Source organism: Netta rufina, assembly GCF_964035555.1.
Source record: "Netta rufina genome assembly, chromosome: 1".
Taxonomy (NCBI): domain Eukaryota; kingdom Metazoa; phylum Chordata; class Aves; order Anseriformes; family Anatidae; genus Netta; species Netta rufina.
Window position 1 is genome coordinate 130217931 of NC_140123.1, and position 16702 is coordinate 130234632.

General features: G+C 40.0%; 1 protein-coding gene across 1 annotated transcript in view; it reads left to right on the plus strand.

Moving 5' to 3' along the window:
- SOX5 (SRY-box transcription factor 5) overlaps positions 1-16702 on the plus strand; it is a 290578-nt gene that overhangs the window by 259060 nt on the left and 14816 nt on the right. The window contains exon 11 of the mRNA XM_084290955.1: positions 3882-4027. Within this exon, the coding sequence (XP_084147081.1) occupies positions 3882-4027 (146 nt within the window). The remainder of the gene's footprint in view (positions 1-3881; positions 4028-16702) is intronic.

Here is a 16702-nt window from a genome sequence, read left to right on the forward strand (position 1 = left end):
ATATCTCAGTGCTGTGTAGTGAAACTATTTTGTTTCTCTGTGGTTCTCTTCCAAGCTCTCTGGTAGTCCATGTTCTACCTGAACAATTATCTTCAGTGTTCAAAACACTGTGCATACAAGATTATTGCTAATGTTGATGAGAGTTCTGTACATCAGACAGTAAATATGCTCCTGTGCCCTATAGAAAAGAAAATAACTTTATTTGGTATGAAAAGTTACAACTGTGTAAATATTTCATAAATATCTCATCATTAATTGTTAATGCATGTATTATTCTTAATAGCCCTAGACTGTTTAACATGTTTAACGGTAGATAATAACGTATTTCATCTTTCATTTGGTTGGCTCTACTGCTCTCCATGTACAGTGCGCCAAATTTCAGTTTTTTCACATCAAATTTTTTGTCCTCAATAGACTGAGCACCACATTAAGATATGGTATTAAGCACCTGACCTGCATCTCAGTGGCGGGACATCTCTTGTTCTCTCCTCTTCAATCATTTTTCACTACACACCTCATATTTTTCATAGGTTTGAGACCCCTGCAATTTACTTCTTTTAACAAAATGCAGATTTTGAAATGCTGTACCTGTAATGAGTGATAATGTAATTGGATAAAAGCTGTGAGGATGAATGAAGCTTTAAAGGTCACTCTTGTAAGAAGAATTAATGTGTTATACCATTAATAAACCATGGAAAACTGTGGAGAAAAAGATAACATACTTAAGTTATTGTTAATGACATAGAGTTCACTGCTGTATATCTCCTAGCTACAAATATAGAAAGTGACTTTTTGAGGTTGCTGAACAGTATAACTGTGCATACAGTATATATAAGATCAGGAATCTCTAACTGTGGAGCAGGAACTGGACAGACACAGCCTACTTCTAACAAAACTCTATTCTTTATGGAGGACTACATGAAGAAAAGGCTTATGAACACTTCAGAGAGTCCGTTCCTGCTAACTGCTAGGTCAGGTCCAACCAAAATTATAGCTCGTTACCATGTTGAAATCATTTGGTGATCTTAGAAAAAAAAGAACATGAAATTTTAAGTCACCCTCCAGTAGGAGCTACACCACAAAAACAGCTTGGTAGCATTTTAATAAAGGTACTATGAGAGACTGGTAGAGAGACTGGTATACTTTTTATCTTGAGAGATGGATCTCTCCAGGAAAGGTCACTGAGAAATATGCAGTCACTTGCCAGAGAGTTATTTCCACCATTTGAATGATCGGCACTGTCAATGCAAGAAAAGGGTTGTCTGCCCTAGATGTGCCTGAACCGCCTTGCTGGGGTGTAGCTGAGCTGTCACCTTTCACTGCCACTAACTTCAAATTAAAACCATTCTCTGAGAGAAGTTCTTAAGGCTGCGTGGTTCCAGTGGCATGGAGAAATGCTCATGTGTTCTGCTTTGTCTGGGGAATATAAACTTATACCTTCCTGTGATTAAAAGTGTAGCTGCAGTTGGGCATACACATACATAATACTTTTCCTTATGGTGTATAAATTATGCTACAGACTGAGCAGTCACAAATGTCATGACTTCATGTATGACTTTAAATCCAAGCACTTCTTTGTGGGAACAGGCATATGTCCGTGTACTAAAAACAGAAATGACTTCTCTCTGCCCTTTGCCATTATCTTCAACATCTCTGTGCTAGTTTGGCAATCCTTGTAACTAAGTGCATTTTATGTAATACGGTTCCCCTCTCTGTCAATAATTCACCACCTACCCTAAACAACAATAATTTACATTCAACTCGCTTCTATATTAATCATTTCCCTGCACACCAGCGTCTTGGCAGCTACTGAAAAACATAAGGAGTGCTTGCTTTTATTCACTGTCATGTGCCAAACTGTCTCAAAGATAGCAGCATTCAGGAAAAGCCAAATAGTCTGGAGAAGGGCATGAATTCCAGTTCCTAGGCAAATTCAGCTGTATTACAGATTGGAAGTATTATACCTAGCCTAATCAAGAGCACAAGCAGCAGTAATACTACTGTTTGTCTGTTTGCTTCCTTTTTAATTTATTCTGACTACATGCAAGCTTCATCAGTAACAGATGCAAAGTGGGGAAGAAACCAAGCAAGTTGTTAAAATGGATGTTTAAAAAAAAAAGTCAACTGGTAGATATGTGTTGGTGCAGGTTATATCCTTTCTTATACTGGGGAAGCTGGAATTAATGGAATTCTGTTGGCTGGGAGTTGCTGAACAGGGACAGTTGATAAAAACAATGTGGATCAAGTTGGTTCATTTAAAAGTCTCAGGGTAGTTAGCCAAAAGCTACCCGTTAGTAAAATTAGCAACAGTCAAACTGCACTGAAACTTTTCTTTTTAGTTTTTGCCCACTGCATCTGTAATCTAAAAAAGATAAACAACAACAAAAAAACACAATCAAGCCAAAACCCCTAATGAAATCCTTGTAGCAGTGCAGCACTGAACTAATCTGACATCAGCTTCTTCCCCTGAAATGTTTTAAGCAGCAAGACAATGTCCTACGTTTTTTGGCAATCAGTGGATCAGATAGAAGAGTCTAGCAATACAACAAGGATGTGTAATCTGACATGATTAGACAAGGCTCTTTAGGAACAGAACATTCATAATTGAGACAAAGAAAGAGTATTAATAACACTTTCCTAACACGGCAGTTAGCCATTTTATATTTCCTTTCTTTAATCTTAGTGTTTTTCAACAAATCATGGGATTTAATAGCGTGTTTTGGCAGATTAGAGGATTTATGGCCCAGATGTTTTTTGTTCTAAAAATGGATTAGGGTGTAAAGTTTGCTGGAATCCATGGAACATGTTGAGGCAAGCCGGTCATTTTGTGTGTGATTAGTGCCTGCCTTCTGTCTCACAGTCCCTCCATCTGTCACAATTCACCAATGGATCTGGTTAGATTTAGCCTCATGTCACAAACAGAAGTCCCTTTTCTGGGCAATTTCATATTACAGATTCATTTTATGCCATTTTTATGCCCTAGTTAAAAGACAGAAAGAAGTGTGTGTGCATGTGCGTGTATGTGGAGAGGGGGAGGGAGATGGGTAGATATTAGCCTCTCCTTTAATGTTTGAAAAATAGACTGGGGCTTGGAGTCTCCCATCAGTATTCTATCCTGCAAATCACATGCAGATCATAATAAGTATAATCTACAGTACGCCGAAGAAAAAAAATGACAAAGTGTCACATTTAAAATTAAATAGTATTAGCTCTGCTGGTGATGCTTGTAACATTTTAAAAGGAAATAATTCAGCGACTACTAAAGCTAAGCCCTAGGCTGTGAATTTGCAGCAAAACAGTGGACGTTTGACCTACTATTAGTGGCGTGAATAGGAGTGGGAATGTAGGTCCATGTAGCTGTGGTTTCTTGTGCAGTTCTGAATGACAGGTGGTGGTGGGGAGCAGGCAGGGGATGAGGCTTCTCTTCCGAGCCATTATGTTTCATATCTATAGCAAACCACCGCCACCTGTGGTTTATTGCAATGTATTCACAAGTTTTAAGATGGGGAAGAATAAAACCATCTATTTTTAAGAGTTTGGGATTGCTGGCGTGATCAAAGCCTCCCCTAACTCTTATCCAGTTACATCCTGCTGCATGCAAACCACAGAGCTAACCTTTGCAGTGTCAAGGAAATATTGAAACTAATGGGATCAGATGTCAGGATGATGATTCTGGCACTGATGTTTCTCATGCTTTATATCCAGGTGGCTCTACCATAACAGCAACAGAATTTCAAAGCTTAGGTAGGTTTGTGGACATTGCCTTTTAATTCTTTCTCATGAATAATGATGAAATATTGATGAATTTCATCTATGAAAGCTAAAGTGTTTTTTTGTAACTTTCTTTTTTTAAGACATCCTTTCTTCTATCACGTCGTCAGGTTATTTAAATGACCACGATGCTGTTACCAAGGCAATCCAGGAGGCCCGGCAGATGAAGGAGCAACTTCGGAGAGAACAACAGGTGCTGGATGGGAAGGTGGCTGTTGTGAATAGCCTGGGTCTCAATAACTGCAGGACAGAAAAGGTCAGTGTCTGAGTCTTCCTTTGCAAACCCCTAGAGATTGCATTTGCCTTTACTTGCATAGTTTCTTCCTCCCTTTATTTGCTCTATTTTCTTCTTCACAATTTTAAAGAAAATAGTTGCTTCTTTCAAAAAAGCAAAAGGAAAAATGAAAACCACAACCAAAAGTTGGAATGGGAGAAAGATGTGAAGAAACTTTGAGGAGAGGGGGGAGGCAGCAGAAATGGTTAAAGCCATCATAAGAACTTTGGAGGCCACTAATTCTCTGTTCCAGCCTGTCAATATGTATTATGGCAAGGTGATATTGGAAATCTCTGGGTCTAAGTGGAAATCTTGCTTTATGGAAATGCTTACATGTGTTTGTGAGATGAGCTGGATTTGAAAATATTCAAGCTTCTTTAGGAGCATAAGCTTTGCTGATAGTCAGGCTCAGCTTCTGGGTATTTAGCCTTGTGAGGTTGTCATGTATTATATTTTGTGACCATTGCAATGTAGCACTGTCATGTCATGTTAGATGACTTAACAGAATAGAAGAAATGGAGAATTGACAACACAAAATGCACCAAATATTTGCAGTAAACATGTGGAAGCAGCAGAATGCATGGGCCTTACTGCCTTCCACTTTTGAGCTGGTCTGTGAAGTTCTACTGTAACAACATAGCGAAAGCAAATATCTCTAGAAAATTTCTATGTGCTCTATCTATCGCATCTGCTGAAGAGAGTATGATCTCCTGCTTTTCTCTGGAAGTAGCTGATGTCTTTCCATGCACTGTTTTGGCTTGCAGAGAGTAAATACATCAGCCAGTCCTTGCTTCCACATCTATAGTAAGCTGTCCTTATAATCCTGCTGTTTAAGATATACATCCCAACTCCTGCGTGTGTCTCAACATTATGTGCATAACAAGACTTCCTCCTCAATTCCTCTCTTTCCTCTGCAGTATCTTCTGAGATGTCACAGTTTTTATTGTTCTGTACAGCTAAAATGACTTTGGTGCAAACTGCATTTTACTAAAACCTCTTCTAGGGCTTTTCACTGTAAGACCTTGTGTGAATCATTGAGATGGGCAGATAAATAGAATGAATAAAAATGATCAGCTACTTAGCAGAAACTTGAAAGTCAGTCATCCTAGGAAGCTTGTGAGTCAAACAATATTGTCCAGAATGAGCAGATTGCTAATTTGGATAGCTTTCCATTTTCCCTGTTTTTAGATGGAGTTTGATCAATAAGCTGTGAGAAGCCAGCAGTCTGGGGAATGAATGTTAAATGTCCATGTGAGTCTCTCACTACTGTACTTTTTTCATCAGCCTGTCCTGGGTATAAGTGATGTAGAAATGACTCCAATTTCATGCACTTCCTGGAGAGGAAGGGGAAGGAAAAAAGAGGTCAGTGTAATAGGTATCCGGCAGCACATACAGTCTCTCTTATAAGAGCATTGGTACGGGGAGAGAGAAAGAAAGAGAGGGATGGAGCATGTTTACGGCATTTCACATAGAAGAGTACCAGAAGGGAAAAGGGAAAAGCAGAGTGTCAGATATAAGAAGAAGTGATCACAAGCACAAAGGAATTTATATTCAAATATTTAAGCATTCTTGAAAGGATGCTTGGAGCAGAAATTTCTTTTCTCTGCTCCCCATGTAGAAATGACTTTAACACTCAGCCAGATGCTAATGCAAAGTGACTCAAGCTATTCCTCGCAAGCATAGCTAAATTGCCGTTATTTGTTAAGCGCATTGAATTCAGCTGTGGATACAGCAGTTGGTTGCATTCAGAAAGCATCTGTACCCTTTTTTTCTTTCCTTTTTTTTTTTTTTTTTTTTTTTTTTTTTTAATCCTCCAAAGCAGAGACAACTCTACCTATCTCCCCCCTCTCCTCCCTTGTGCTGGCTGGGAATTGTCAAGTGACAACCGACCAAATCCTTTTGGACAGGAAGCCTTCATCCTGAGTTCTATATACTTGCAAAGCAGGCCTTGTGGTTGGATCAGGAAGCCCATTAAAAGCACTTTGATGGTATGGAAATTCATCTTCATGAAGCACCCAGGCCCCTAAGCAGCATGCTGTTTAGCTGTGGTTACAGATCAGTCATTCACATCGGAGGGCAGTAATTGTGCTGACGGCTTGTTCGGCAATGGAAGTACATAAAATAATCCCAGGCCCTCCACCATAGCATTGCGAGTTAATCTTCTTTAATACAGATCAGCTGTTGTTCTAACACATGACTTTATGCTGGCTCTAGTGACTCTGCACAGCCTTTTGATTAAGTAACAGGAGTGGAACCATCTGCATTCACTTTATTCTGTTACTTTCCTATTGTTGGGATTCTCCTTGCCCCTTCTGTTTTCACTTCTCACCCTCAACCCGGGTTGAAGTTTATTTTCCTCTCTAATTCATGCCTCCTGGTGGGCTTGTGGAAGGCAGGGAGGAGTTCTTTTACATGGTAGCAGGAAGAAAAAATTTCAGCTCAGTTGAAAATTTCTCTAAAGCAACTGTAGGGTTTGGGTTTTCCAATGCAATAAATACCCAAGCTTTCTCACAGGTGCACCTATATTTTAATTTAATTTAATCTAATTTTATTTTATTTTTTAATTTTATTTTAAAGTGGAGACAGAGAATGACAGAACCAAATCTGAGATCTCCTTGACTATAACAGCATTTGGGTTGCTGGGGACCACTTAAGCCAATAAGCACTAGATAATAAGTTGCACTTTGTAGGTACTTCTTATATTTCTTAACTTGTTGTAGGGTCTCCTGAACTGTCTCTTGCATCTGATCCCACAAATGAAAAGAAGGAGGCTGTGAAGTTCAAGCACATGTTCTTTCCCATATAAGCTATATGCTCTAGGCCATCCACCAACTAGCAAGCTGTGAAGTTCAGGTCCAGACTAACATACCAACTTCTCTAAGGTTTGTGGCTGTTTGACCTAGGACCTGACTCAAAGTTTTCTGTCTTGCAAAGAGCAGGATTTCAGAGGAAGGCAAGAGTTGCCATTTTGAATTAAATTTGATACTGGTTTTGCCTGTTTTCAAGGAAAAGAAAACAAGGTAGTTGGGAAGGTGTGTAGTGACAAATAGAAATGTGGCAGCATTACCACTGCAGTGCCCACCAGGGCAGCCCCTGAGCTTCTGGGATGTTGTGTTTACTCACTGGTTGGTTACTGACAGTGAGATTTTGGGGTGGTAGACAGGACTAAAAGAGCTAAAGTAGCTGTGTGGACGTGGACATAGTTTAATTAGAAATGTACATTACATTTACACTTGTGTAGAAGAAAGATTACTCTTCTTCCATCAGAGTTATCTCAGTCTTTATGTGCAACAAGTACTGCTCTGGGGCTGTGTCAGGTTTTCCTCCCTTCTTTGCTGCGGTAGCTAGTGTAGCAAGGGAGGCTCGGATCTCTGAGACCTCTTGAGTCTTCTGTTGCTATTGCAGCCTACCAATGAAGGTAGGTCCTTTTATGCCTCTGAACATGTAACTTAGTCTATCAGTAGGGATTTATCGGCGGGGGTGGCTGGGCAGGCTCAAGACTGGAAATCACCTCTGGGAGCCTGTTAAAGCTCTCGAGGCTTTTCTCCACATGTATACATGACCTGTTACCTTGCTCCTGTTCCCAGATGGGTTGATCCTTGTGGACAGCCAGATCAGCCAGCTGTAAGGCAGTAGTCAGACAGGAATTTTGTAGAACTGGAGAGACACTGTATAAAAGGAATCATAAATGAGAAAAGATTTTCAAAAATGGCTAGGATGATTTGGGTGAGTCACTTCATGGGCATCCAACTTGGACCATCTTGAGGGATTTGATTTTCAGAGGATTACAGTAAAAGCCATGAACATCATGATGAGCATGGATTTTACTAAAACCTATTTTAATTGCAAATGCAATAAAACATATTTTTACTTTACTTTTCTTGGAAGCATTTCTGTGTATAAATGAGAAGTGTGTGTGTATGTTTTTCTGGTTTCTTGGAAACCCAGGAGCATAGTTTTATTTGTAATTGTCATCTACAGTTAATTATAGCTTGATATGTACTATACATAAACAATGTTACCTATTACACATGTAGCTGAGAGCTCAGATTGTCATCTAGTGCAAACACCGTAATGGGCAGCATCAGAAAGTGGACTCTTCTATTTGCTTGGCCCCAAAACTGCATGTTCCTCTGCAAATGAAATGTACACAGACACAAAGAACCAGCATGTGTGTGCATGCATACAAACCTACAGCACACTCTTGCACAGATACACAGCACAAACATGCACAAAGCTCGCCAGTAATTTTCTGACTGTAGTCAGAGTTTCAAACATTCATATATGCACTTGGGTAACAAAAATAGAAGGGAAAGGGAGACGCAAGCAGGTATTTGAGTTTGTGTCTGCATATGCTGATGCACACACAGGTATTGGCTTCTGAATGCTGGAGCCTGCTGCTAAAGGCACAGGCAGCTGACAGGGCTGTGTAAGTACACACAGCCACACAAGAATTTCGAATATGCACGAACGCTCATAGCACTCTCAGAAGAGTGCATCCAAATACATAGACATCCTGTGCTGAAGTGTTGCTTAACCTGTGATACAAATTCTCCTGGTTACTGTGAGGAGTGTGCCCTTATAAAAGGCTCTGACATGTACTTGTCTGCTGGGCTGTAACTAAAGAGCTATTTGTAACAATATTTATTCCAGCTTTGTAAGCAGGAGCCTGTTTATTACCCGTGCTTATGGAACACCAGGTTCAGGATGCCTTCCCTACCATTTCCACCCACCCGCCTCCCATCACCCTCCCCACTCCCACCTCTCCCTCTTCCCCTTAAGAGAGTGCCAAACATGAAATGACAGTGACCAATGTTGACTTAATGTGGATGTTTAATAATGAAAAAAGTGTGTCAGTTCCAGCGTTAGTTACAAATGGCAGTAAGTATATCGGGTGGCAGCCCTGTAATAATTTTACATCCATCATTCCTTCCTGATGCCTCGCTGGCTGCCTGATGGATGGGGATAGCAGAGTTAACTCTTAAGAAACTGCTGTGATCCACTGAGCTGAAATGAATTCTGTCCCTGCTCTCCCCTCAGGGAGGAGGGGGATATTAAGAATCTCAAACCACAGATCCTCCTGTCTTTGAGAAATAAAACACTACAGCTTACTTTACTAAAGGCATAAGGAGGAGCTGTTTTAACACATGGGATTTAAACTTCTCTTGCAGTAGAGAATTTTACTTCAATAACAGATTATTATTTTTTTTAATTCCCCTAATGGTTGAATTTGAACAAGAAAGGTCGGGAAAAATGGAGGGGAAAGGGCAGAGAGGAGAAGGAAAGGGAAGGGTCAGTAAAGCCGAGTCTGACCCAGTGCTTGCTGCATACACTGAGAGTCCGTGATTCAGACTCGAGTGTGTACGTTGTGATGACTGAAACTGCAGAGAATGGCACCTGGTGCAAGCTGGGCATCTCCCCAGACAGGAGAAACCCCCTGGAAGTAAGTCCAGAGATACAGTACAATCATCATAAACCAAATCACTCTTTGGAAGTTAAAACCTGCCAATTTTCATAATCTCTGAAGTATTTTACTGGTAAAATACTTCTGCATTTCCAGAGGCTGTACTGCTCACAGACATTAAACACACACATTTATCCCTGCACATTCACCAGCCTGCTAATATATATGTCCTGTAATTTGTAGCCTGCTCTATTCCTCCCTGTCCTGTAAAACACCAGGAAGGATGATCAGCATGATGTTTTTGTTCTCGTCTTGCAGTGTGAGAAGAGATCCTTCGGTCTGGAATAATTATTATACAGTGTGGGGACCAGGGAGTATCTTGTGGACAATGGACTGATACAGGCTCCAAATCACCCTACAACACAGAAGTTAATATATTATCCTAACAATTGTCTGTCCACTTCTTATTCCCCTTTTCTCTACCCTCTTCTTAATTTTGTCTGACTGAGTTTCTTTGCCAGCAGAAATTCTTCTATGTGGGTTGCAGTCCTCTTTGTTAATGCTATCAACACAGAGCAGTTTTCGAAAAGCATAACAACAAGGCAAGCAGGTATTATGTCATCACCCATCCATCACCCTGTATGTCAGCCTTTCAATAAGTCCAATCAGCAGTCTCAACAGGATCGTTCATATTAAAGGAGTCTTCTATTCAACAGGGCTACTGTATGCATTGTAATTTTTCCCGAAACTTTAATTTAAACTCAAATTTAATTAAAAACACATGTCAAGTTTGCACACTACAAAGATCAAAATTGTTTTTGTCCAGCATTGGTAACTAAGCATTAAACATTTTGATTTGCTTCGGCTGAAAGTTTATTCTTTTTTTCCCTTTCCTTTTTTCCCTCCATTTTTTTTTTTTTTTTTGCCATTTGCTTTGTGTAGCTTGTGTGTATTTATATTTACAGCCACTGCATTTAATGGCCACATGCCTTATTTTCACAGATGGCCAGTGGAAGACTTCCCCTCCCCCCTTTTCTTTTAGTAAAGCCTGCTTTTGGTTTTGCTACTTTTGTCACAGTGCCACTACTCTCAGTTAGCAAGTGCCTACGCATGGGAGGGAGAGATTTTGCTATGAGGATATTTTTTAATTCCTCCAACAATTTTACCTCTGTTTTAAAGTGTTTTTTCCTTTCCCTGATTGATCATCATCTACTAAATGTCCAGATATATTTTTCAAAGGAAAATTAAGTGTGCATGTGTGTCTTGAGTTTGGTACATCATTGTGGTGGGGATGCATGGGCAAGGTTAGCTAATAAAAAATGAAACATGCAGAGGGATAGACAAATGCTGCCCACAGACGTGTGCTTGAAACTTCCACAGAAATCAAGGAGAAGGGCATGCAGAAGCATGGGAAGAACTTCTGATCCTTGCAGCTGTCTTAAGTCTGAATGAGAACGTAAGTCATCATTCACTCCAAAGAGCAAAGGCTGGAGGCGTTCACATGCTAGTGTGGATGAGTGAGGAGTGCAGCTATTTATACCTTAGTGGAAATTTTATTAAGCCCAATAAGGATGGATCAACTTCCTCCTGAAAAAAAAAAAAATCATACAATTGATTTGAGTTCTTGTTATTTCTTTTGAGCTTTTTGAATCTTTGCGTTAAGTTCTAAGCTTTGCCCTACAGCCATGAGAGCTAATTGCTTCCTGAGATCTTGTTATTACTTTTACATAACCACATGCCCCCAGTAGCTAGGGCTTAAGCACGTTCACGGGCACCAGCATCAGTGCAATACCTCTGTCCAGTGCTACAGAGGCAGTTCTTCTGTGCACCATGCCTCGCAAGGCCCCTGGGCAGCCATCCTGTCTTGTTCTGCCAGTCGTGGTGGGAAGGTGCTCTCTCTGCTGAGTGACAAGCAACTGCCAGTATGTCCTCAGGGTGCAGAACTTCACCTTTAATAATACCGATGCTCATGCTGGGGAGTAGACAAACTAATAAGCCTTACTTCATGACTGGGAAAATGTGGCAGTTTCTTTCTTTGAAGATAGACCAGATAGTGCGTCAACTTCTTCATTGGGGCTGGAAGAAACATTAACAAAGGTTCTGCAGCCTTCACAATTTTAATACCTTCTAGGGAAAATGGGAGAGAATAGTCTACATCTCAGTAATGCTACTGCGAAGATGACACACACATTGTTTAATAAACAATTGCCAGGAAAATGGAGACTGTTTTTGCTTTCTCTTTATATGTGTGTAGACCCCCTTTCTTAGGATATCCTGCCTGGGTTGTGATTTTCATCTTGTTTCATTTTTGCTGTACCACCTCTTTTCCCCAGCTAACCCTTCCTTTCCTCACAGACCAGCTGTAGCATCTCTTTCTGACTTGCTTTGAAATCCTTCATTGGAATTTACAGAGCACATTTCATCCAGGGATCTCAAAACTCTTCACAGTGGTGGGAAAATGTCATGATCTCCATTGTGCTTAATTTTGTGCAGAGCAACTGAACAATTCAGACAAATTTACAGAGCATGTCAGACCAGAAGGCAGTCTAGATGAGAAACTGGGTCATGTAACTCTTAACCTATTTGCAATCAGCAGATTACAGCTGGATTTGGTTGAGGTCGATGCCGATGCCTGCACTGTAAAAACTTTTATAGGAAGCAGTCAGTGTCTCATCATTCTGCTTTGCTTTTGCTTTCCTTTTGTTTCTTCCTTAAAGAAACAGGTTGATCCAACCCTACCTGCATTTTCATTTAGAAGTCCTGACTTACACTATCTCTCAGAGCAAATAACCAAAGAAAAGGAGGACCTCAGCGTCCTAATTTCCTGTAAATTGCTACTTTCTGTAAGTTTGTTTCCAAGTCAAATACTATATATATATATTATACTATACTATAGTATATACTGTATATATATATATGTCTTAGGAAACTGCCCCTTAGGGCTGCCAATGTTGTGAATATTTCTTCCCTTGTATTTCCTCTGTCTTGCTGTGAAAGGTATTGATCTGGGAGCTCTTAGAAACCAAAGTCCTACATCCAACAATGTACAGCAAAGAAAATGACTATACAAATTTCAGCAAATTCTTCCTGTGCTTGGGTGTCTGTTCCCATGAGGAGAGTGTTTAAGTTCCTGGGCCTGTGCAAACCCTCTTTTTTTTTTTTTTTTTTTTTTTTTTTCCCAAAATGGCTAATAGGTCACCTCTCTATGGAGTCCATACAGCACTTAATATAGATTACAAATCAGATGCAATGGTTTCTAGGTGGTATTGAATCACTCTGGATTTGAATATATACCCTAAACCAAAATATGACATTACTTTACCAAGTGACATAGTCCCAATTAAGACTGAATATAACAATACTGAAACAAGTACTGTAAAATCAGGAAGAACTACAAATAAGGAAAGTTATTTTCTTTCTTCTAATGCTGCTTTTAGGTTCTGTGGGTGGGTTATTCCATGAAAGAGAGAGATTTCAGATAAGGAAGACTGAAAGAGCTGTGGGGGTGGTGAATGCATTGTTTCTTCATACTCAACTTTGATGCAACAACAACAAAAAAAAATCACCCAAATGATAAAGTGCTGAGACATTATAAATAATCTTTCATCTTCTTTGGTGGTCCACAGAGTTTATATAATTGGAAGGCTAAAACCCTTCTTTGTTGTTTCTTCCCTTTTCATTAGTACAGTAGAAGACTATAAAATTGTGCAGCCAGAAGGGGTTTAACAATTACTGAGTCAACATTTGAAAGTCTCACTCTACTTTATCATTTCATGCATGTGCTTTTTATGAGTTTTACAGCCCTGCAAGCGTTACTTAAGTAAGGTCCATTGTAATGGTGGTTCTGTAACTGCTCTTACTTTATTTTGTTTTCCCTAGTAACATGTGCCATCAGCAAGAATCACAATTCCACACACACAAAGAAATGAGAAGCTCAAGGTTACAATTTTTAGATAAGATTCAGGAGTGCTAGTTCAATTCCTAAAACTATCAGACTTGCTGTGTAGCCTTTGACAATTCACTTAAAATGTGACTCAGTTGCCCATACGGTAAGCAAGGATAATGGTACTGTTGGTTTTTTTTTTGTTGTTGTTTGTTTGTTTTGTGAGATTACACGGCTAAATTCACTGATGAGTGCAAAACACTTGGACAATGTGATCTATTACACAGAAAAACCTTTGTATAGAGGGACCCTCCAAGAAGAGCCAGAAATTCTCTTACAGCAATTGTAGGCATAACATGATCTGGACTGTAACATGTTTTGGACCAGACCATAAGCAGTGTGCACACAATTTTTTTTGAAGGAGTGTGGCATTAATGTGCTGGAGTAGAGCCTGAACTGCAAATAATTCATCATGTGCAGACTTCTGTGTGCAGCTGGCAATACTGCCAGTGGTTTCTGTAAGTTGTTGCAACTCTGTGTCACCCATAAGGCCCACCTTCCTCCTGTTTACCACACCTTGAAAGATGGTGGATCAAGATTTTATAACACGAACTATTCTGATGCTTATTATTGCAAGAGGCCGAGGAATTGGACAGAAGGATAAGTTCTACAAAGTCTTCATTCATATCAGATGTACAATAAGACTCTTCACTTTTTTGGGGAGCTAAGAAAAATGTCATAATTTTGAATGGATAACACCTGACACCACCAGTGTGTCTGATAATTTAGGATGTTTTTCTGTAGTAAACAGAAGTGAACTTTCATTGCCAGATCAAGTACAGCAGCTTATCTGCCCAGTACTTTAAGATTTTGTGCATATTGACCAAGGATTGTGTCTGTGTGGTTGATATTTACTGGGACTTGCTGAGAGAAGACTTCTGCCTCAGCACCACAACCTACATTAGATGATGCCACTGGACCTGCTCAATAATGTAAGATAAAAACTATCTTATGAAAACTGCCTATTTGAAAATACCACCTTTAGAGTTTATATGTGAATTCCTCCCCCACAGCAGGATGGTAAATAGCTGGACAAACTGCACTTGGAGCAAGGGAAATGGGACAGTAAAAAGGACAATAACAGGCAACCATCTGTTTCTTTTTACATGTTGACACCGAAGAGAACAAAGGTAGCAGGCACTCAGTCCATCAGTGTGTTTGTAATTCTTAGGTGCAAGAGCTGATGAGCAAGTTTCTCCTTGCAGTCCATATGTAACAGTGCTTGGCTCTCTTCAGTTTCTCTACAAACACATTTTTTTAGCCTGGCCTTTCAGTTCACTTGGAAAAAGAAAGGCAGGAATGTGGAAAGATGTGCCTGAACACTACTCCTCTGGTTTTCTACACTGGCTGTATCTCTGCAGGCATCAAGCTTAGAGGAAAAATAATATCAGGGGAAATGGGGGTAGGGTTAGGGGAGTAGAAAACTGAAGAGTGGAGTGCTTCAGTAAAACTGCTAACCTTGAATTATGCAATCGGAAAAACATCTCTTGCCAAAATACAATTCTAACTGAGTTCAGAGTACTGTCAGTGGTTGCCAAATACCCCAGCCAAAAGGATGTCTCCAAGAGGGGGAGGAGGGGTCCACTGCCATATGCCCAGCATTCACAGCAGTTGCCCAGTCCTTCAGGAGTGGAGGCATGTGCTTGCTCTCAGGTGCACCCTCAGTGTTGTTACCCAAGCCCAACCCAAGGCGGGGGCGGCGAGGTCAAAGGGAATTAGGTAGATGTGTCAGAATGTCTTATTTTTCAGACCTTCCAAGGTTTTGATTCACATTTCTGTAGTAGTGGGAGGAGTTCTGGCAAAGATTATCAGGCTGTTCTACATATGTTTTGACTCTTCTTGTTTTATGTTTCTTCCATGAAAGAGACTGCAACCAAGTTCTTGTCATTTTTAGATCAATGTTTTGTTAAACTATGACAGCTATCCATGACAGAGAGCCAAGTAACTTTTGCAGCTGACCACAAAACTGAGTCGGACTTGCGGTGCTTAGTCATTTTATATATGTATAATTTTTTTTCCTACATGACACACTCCATGTGTGTATGTGTTTTTCTTTGTTCTTTTAAATATAATTAGAACATTGCTAGGATCTGTGCTACAGATCAATCTTCTCTAGCAGATTACTTTCTTTGATTAATGAAGTTTTAGAAACTTCTCATCACGTGCCTATTGATGAAACCTGTCTGGTTGTACTTTGGACAAATGGGTTATTGTGGAATTGCTCTCTACAGTATTGTCTTCTTTGTTTTGCCAGTTAGAATTTTTGATGATCTAGACAACAAGGCTCTCACTGTCCCTTCAGAGAGTGTCTCCTAGAGTCCAACAAAAATGACCATTAGGACAGTTTGTCTCAACATCTGCTGAAGTTCTTCTTGGAGGTTAAAGAGGAAAAAGATGTTTATAAGTTATCTATTCAGTCTTCTGGGGCGTGATCCAAAATTCAGAAATTTAGGAAAAAAAGAGTCACTTTATCTTTAACAAGAGATCCCCATGTTTCTTTGCCTGAAAGAGCAGAAATATTCCTTACTACTTTTTTCTCTTGCTTTATGTAGTGTGATTTTTAGCAGGTCTCACAAGCAAGTCTTTGCAGCACTTCTCTGGGTCTGGACCAGCCTTGCCTCTTTTTCCCAGCATGATTGGGTCCAGGCTCCATTTGATGCCAATCATGCAATGATCATGAGATTAGTATTATTTTACACCTTTGTGGTGTGGGGCAAACCTGAAAAGTAGGGATTATCATTCTTGCAGCTTGTAAAACCTGAAAGCACATAAACTGAAATCAGCTGAACTCACTTCCCCCTTTCTTTCTGTGCCTTGCAAAGCAAACAGTTGTGGAGCTTGATACAGTGATTAAATAAGTTTAAGTCCAGCATAGTATGGAGAAATGTGCTGCAGCCTCCTGAATTCCAGTGCTGTATCACAGCTGCTTCATTAACATATGTTGCTGAATCCAGCATGTACGTACTCTGCCTGCTATCACTGAATGGTACCATAGCTTGCTACTGTTTACACAGCTAAACCCAACATAATGGAGTGGTGGCAGTTCTAAGAACATGTAATTTGCTATCAAATTAAGGTACTGATGATAAATAGATCCTCTTTTTGTATAACCTTGAAGCCCTTGTGTGTCTCTGTCTGAAGTTATTCAAGAGGTTCTCTGAGATGAGTCTGGGCTAGCACTGCCAACAGGTTGCCAGTTTATTTGGGGTCAGGGAGGAGCAGGTATTTTTTTCCTTTGTTTGTTTGAGCTTCCATAAATACTTTCTCTATAAACCGAAAGGATTTCTAGGAAAGCTAGCAAGAGGTTTCT